The sequence below is a fragment of the Cyprinus carpio genome, chromosome B15 (genome assembly GCF_018340385.1).
Source record: "Cyprinus carpio isolate SPL01 chromosome B15, ASM1834038v1, whole genome shotgun sequence".
NCBI lineage: Eukaryota > Metazoa > Chordata > Actinopteri > Cypriniformes > Cyprinidae > Cyprinus > Cyprinus carpio.
In genome coordinates, this window is record NC_056611.1 from 7,552,498 (window position 1) to 7,558,812 (window position 6,315).

The 6,315-nt window shown below is 36.9% G+C and overlaps 1 protein-coding gene across 1 annotated transcript; it reads left to right on the forward strand.

Moving 5' to 3' along the window:
- The first annotated feature begins 3,265 nt into the window (after positions 1-3,265).
- LOC109079445 (olfactory receptor 52A5-like) lies at positions 3,266-4,589 on the forward strand. Its single transcript, XM_042739045.1, has one exon. It carries the CDS (start codon positions 3,498-3,500, stop codon positions 4,440-4,442), a length of 945 nt encoding a protein of 314 aa, XP_042594979.1. The 5' UTR covers positions 3,266-3,497; the 3' UTR covers positions 4,443-4,589.
- The last annotated feature ends 1,726 nt before the right edge of the window (positions 4,590-6,315 follow it).

The following is a 6,315-nucleotide window of genomic DNA, read 5'->3' on the forward strand; positions in this document are numbered from 1 at the left end:
GAAAGGCTAAGCCATGACTTGCTCTGAGGTGCCACTCAAGTATTTTGTATATTACACAATTAACATGTGGAACACAAATATATATTTTGCACAACAGTCACTTTTACCATACAATGAAAGTGAATGAGACCAGGGATCATTGATTTATTAGTGATTTTGAATAGTATCTTAACGCAGCCTAGTTCACCACATTTTTTCAGTTGTGTGGGGCAGAGCAAAAAATGATTCACTTTTTCATACTTAATTTACTTAATGTTTGTGTTTAGTTAAATCTGAATTAATAACAATGACATTTCAAGTATCTTTTTATAGTTTTACTATGCCATTCATTTGCAATTTCTTTATTCTTTATTATTTTAATAATTATTATACTGCAAAGCAATTAAATAATACATTTTAGTATGATTCCCAAATAAATTAATAACATTCTTTAAGCTCTGTTCATCATTGTGCATCAGCTACCCATATACTAAATATGTTATTATTTATTGCAGCACCTATATTGAATGTCGGATGATATGTATATCTGTACTTCCAAACAATCTTTAATCTGACAGTTAAAGGCAGTTCATCATTGAATTCAGTGATGTCATCATGCAGCTCAGTTCAGTTTAAATAGTATCTGTGCAATAATTTTCAATCAAGTCAACGATATCGCTGTAAATGAAGTGTCCCCAACTAAGCAAGCCAGAGGCGACAGCGGCAAGGAACCAAAAACTCCATCAGTGACAGAATGGAGAAAAAAACCTTGGGAGAAACCAGGCTCAGTTGGGGGGCCAGTTCTCCTCTGGCCAGACGAAACCAGCAGTTCAATTCCATGCTGCAGCAAAGTCAGATTGTTCAGAAGAATCATCTGTTTCCTGTGGTCTAGTCCCGGTGGTCGTCTTAGACAAGGTCTTTACAGGGGATCTGTCTCTGGGGCTCTAGTCCTGGTCTCCGCTGTCTTTCAGGGCTGTAGAGGTCCTTTCTAGGTGCTGATCCACCATCTGGGCTGGATACATACTGGATTCGGGTGACTGCAGTGACCCTCTGACTTGGATAGAGACTGGATCTGGTGGCTACGGTGACCTCGGAATAAGAGAGAAACAGACTAATATGAGCGTAGATGCCATTCTTCTAACGATGTAGCAAGTACATCGGGTGTTATGGGAAGTGTTCCCGGTTCCGCTTTACCTAATTAATGCAGCCTAAAAATCCTTTAACGGATTTTGATATTAGAAGTGTATTAGTATGTTATGTGTAAGCCAGGTTAAAGAGATGGGTCTTTAATCTAGATTTAAACTGTAAGATTGTGTCTGCCTCTCGAACAATGTTAGGTAGGTTATTCCAGAGTTTGGGAGCTAAATAGGAGAAGGATCTGCCGCCCGCAGTTGACTTTGATATTCTAGGTATTATCAAATTGCCAGAGTTTTGAGAACGGAGCGGACGTGGAGGATTATAATGTAACAAGAGCTCGTTCAAATACTGAGGTGCTAAACCATTCAGGGCTTTATAAGTAATAAGCAAGATTTTAAAATCTATACAATGTTTGATAGGGAGCCAGTGCAGTGTTGACAGGACCCGGGCTAATATGATCATACTTCCTAGTTCTAGTAAGAACTCTAGCTGCTGCATTTTGGACTAACTGGAGTTTGTTTACTAAGCGTGCAGAACAACTACCCAATAGAGCATAACAATAGTCTAACCTTGAGGTCATAAACGCATGAATTAACATTTCTGCATTTGACATTGAGAGCATAGGCCGTAATTTAGATATATTTTTGAGATGGAAAAATGCAGTTTTACAAATGCTAGAAACGTGGCTTTCTAAGGAAAGGTTGCTATCAAATAGCACACCTAGGTTCCTAACTGATGATGAAGAATTGACAGAGCAGCCATCAAGGCTTAGACAGCGTTCTAGGTCATTACATGCAGAGCTTTTAGGCCCTATAATTAACACCTCTGTTTTTTCAGAATTTAGCAGTAAGAAATTACTTGTCATCCAGTTTTTTATATCGTCTATGCATTCCGTTAGTTTTCCGATTTGGTATGTTTCGCCGGGCCGCGAAGAAATATAGAGCTGAGTATCATCAGCATAACAGTGAAAGCTAACACCATGTTTCCTGATGATATCTCCTAAGGGTAACATATAAAGCGTGAAGAGTAACGGCCCTAGTACTTAGCCTTGCGTTACTCCATACTGCACTTGTGAGCGATATGATACCTCTTCATTCACTGCTACGAATTGATGGCGGGCATATAAGTATGATTTAAACCATGCTAATGCACTTCCATTAATGCCAACAAAGTGTTCTAGCCTATGCAAAAGAATAGTGTGGTCAATAGTGTCGACGCAGCACTAAGATCCAATAGCACTAATAGAGAGATACAACCACGATCAGATGATAAGAGCAGGTCATTTGTAACTCTAAGGAGAGCAGTCTCAGTTCTATGATACGGTCTAAATCCTGACTGGAAATCCTCACAGATGCCATTTCTCTCTAAGAAGGAATATAATTGTGAGGATAATACCTTTTCTAGTATCTTGGAAAGAAAAGGGAGATTCGAGATCGGTCTATAATTAACTAGTTCTTTGGGGTCAGGTTGTGGTTTTTTTAATGAGAAGCTTAATAACAGCCAGTTTGAAGGTTTTAGGGACATACCCTAATAACAATGAGGAATTAATAATAGTCAGAAGAGGATCTATGACTCCTGGAAGCACCTCTTTTAGGAGCTTAGATGGAATAGGGTCTAACATACATGTTGTTGGTTTAGATGATTTAACAAGTTTATACAATCTTCCTCTCCTGTAGTAGAGAATGAGTGGAACTGTTCCTCAGGGGATCTATAGTGCACTGTCTGATGTGATACTGTAGCTGATGGCTGCATGGTTACAATTTTATCTCTAATAGTATCGACTTTAGAAGTAAAGTAGTTCATAAAGTCATTACTGCTGTGATGTTGAGAAATGTCAACACTTGTTGATGCTTTATTTTTCGTAATTTTTCAAATAGAATTTTTAGAAAAGATTTGTTGTGACTAACTGTGTTCCAGTTTAACAAGTCCCAAATCCCTGTGCAATGCTGTGGGAGGTAAAGAGTATTTAAGAGCAGTGAAGAGTTTGCTCAGTGGGGGGAGAGGCAGAACAGAGAACAGACAAATACTGCATAAGACATACTGTTTTTAAGGGAAGACAGCAGAGCTTTAAACTAAATATGAATAACAATAATTTTGCTGATTTCTTCTTGACTATTTTTTATGCTTAATACATTGTATAGGTAACTATGTGTTTTCTTTTTTTGTTGTTGTTGTTGAGCTATGCTTTAGATTGTCTTTAAAATGTTTACATTTTTATGTATTTGAGAATGAGATTAATTAAACATATTAATCATTAATATGATTAATAAATACATTCTGTATAATGAGATTAAATAGCTTACAAATTCTGAGGAATAACTGCTGCTTATTCTTGTTACTTTATTTTTGAAGGTCTGTACTGCAAACTTTTAAAAAGTGGAATGGGTGACCGATCAGTCAACTTCTCTTTTACTGAATTCCAGTTGATTGGATTCACAGACCTAAAAGCGTACCGGCCGCTACTCTTCATTCCATTTTGCATCATCTTAGTTTATACATTATTTGCTAATGGCATTTTGATTATCATTATTGCAAAAGAGAGAAAATTACATGCTCCCATGTATATTCTAATTGGTTTGATTGCAGCTTTAGGGTTTTTTGTGCCAATATACTTTATTCCAAGGATGTTGGTTGGTTTTTTGTGGGAAATGAATACAATTACGCGGCATGAATGTCTAATACAAATGTTTTGTCTGCATTTTTCTGCTTGTTTTCAGTCCACCATCTTACTTGGGATGGCTGTGGACCGATATTTTGCTATTATTTATCCTTTGCGTTACAGTGATTTTGTAAATTTGACAAACTCGCTTATTTTCTTCGCAATTCTTAGCATTCGGAATGCTCTTAGCATTATTGCCATGGTTGGTCTAGTTGTGCCCCTTACCTTTTGCAGAACAAATTTGATTTACCACAGTTTCTGTGAGCATACATCAGTTGTTAATCTAGCTTGTAATGATATTACTAAAAACTATTTAGCTCTTACAGTAGCTTTCGGTATAACATCTGCTGACTGTCTTCTGATTTTTTGCTCTTATGTCATCATTTTTGTTGTTATATTTCGCTCACCTTCTGGTGAATCCCGCCATAAAGCCATTCACACATGTACCACGCACATAATGACCATAGTAATTGCCTATATCAGTGTTACCGCTGCATTTGTTGGGTACAGAGTAGCTACAATACCCCGAGATGCACGTATCTTAACTAGCACAATGTATCATCTCGTTCCTGCAATATGTAACCCTGTCATTTATGGTCTCAGAACCACAGAAATTAGAACTCAAATTGTGAAATGTTTCAAATGTAATAAAATTGCCACATATTGATTGGCAAATACAATGCATGAAAGAAATTTATAACAAGAAAGTTGATTATACTGTTTTATAGATTTGCTGTTTTGTTCCTGTTTTCTATGTTCTTGATTCTTTATTTATTGCAAAGGACACTGCTAATGTTGTACACATTTTTCTTGTTTTACCCCTTGTTATCCTCTGTAAATATTATCTTCAGTTTGTTCAGTTCTTTGTCTTGTGTTTGTATGCATTTTCCTGTGGTTTTCATTGTTTCCTCATGGATTATCTTCATTTTTGTTAATAATAAAAATTGAACTGCGTTTAGATCCACCTCATCCTCGTTTGCCTACCTGCTGTGACAATCACAATGTTCATACATTGTAAACTATATGTTGTCATTTCCCACAAAACTGAATAAACACTAGATGCATCCATTCAATTTTCAAATAAATAAATAAAAATTAATTATTGTCATGCATGTCTATATATGAGACTATCGATACTAAGTAGAACTTGTGTAACTGTACCAGCCACTTCTCTGTGAATATGCTTAGCGTGTTATTACATTGTGATTTTACATTTATGCAAACCATCTTTAGAAACACTTATAAGTGAGTGAGTGAGTGACGTGACATTCAGCCAAGTATGGTGACCCATACTCAGAATTCGTGCTCTGCATTTAACCCATCCAAAGTGCACACACACAGAGCAGTGAACACACACACACACACTGTGAACACACACACGGAGCAGTGGGCAGCCATTTTATGCTGCGGCGCCCGGGGAGCAGTTGGGGGTTCGATGCCTTGCTCAAGGGCACCTAAGTCATGGTATTGAAGGTGGAGAGAGAACTGTACATGCACTCCCCCCACCTACAATTCCTGCCGGCCTGAGACTCGAGCTCACAACCCTTCGATTGGGAGTCCGACTCTTTAACCATTAGGCCACGACTTCCCTCACCTTATAACCTCATCTATAACTACTACTACTTATTGATGAAATTTTACAATGAAAGTAACCTCATTGTATCCATTACCATAATATCTTTATTCTCACAAAATGAATATAGGCCTACTGTAGGCCTACTATCAATATGTATTATGAGTATCAGCAACTGAACTGCATCACTGAATTTAAGTTTTCTATATACATTATAATGCCTACATGATGCCTTATGATAGGCCTATGTCACAGTTTATCATTTTTTGTGAATGAGGCCGTGCACTTCAGACACTGTGGTATAATTGCTTCATCACAGAATGGAAAATAGAAACTGTCTTGACAATAAAAGCAAAATTAACCACTCACCACTTTCCTTAGCCTCAAACTTAGGGGTGAAACACAGTGTGACAACAACTCTTATAACTCACAAACAAGGGTGTCCCTTGACCCTCAGTGTAATTAAAGGAATTTTTATCTCACTTCCGGATATATCACCAACATGTACACACACACACACACAAACACATACCAGTCATTTCTTCTTCTTCTTCTTCTTCTTCTTCTTTTGCTCTCTCTCTCACCTCCTTTTATAAAAACACCAGGCACTTCAAGCTATGCATACATCCTTTCTCCCACCTGTAATACCATGCGCATGACTTCCACTGGGTTAATATTATATGTAGGATATAACATTACATGCAGAATTACAATTATAACACAATTCAATTTTAACACTTAAAATTAAACAATAAATGGTCATAACTGGTGTTTTCTAGTGCTCGTGATCAGTAAAGTGCGCATTAATTCATTTTAAAATCACAACAACTTAGGCTACATAATACATAATACAGCTCAAAATACATGTCAATGTTAGACTATAACGGCTAAAATCGGCATGAAATAATAACAGAGCATTTATTCACCAAACAGATAGAATTTTATGATAATTTCATAAATAACTGTT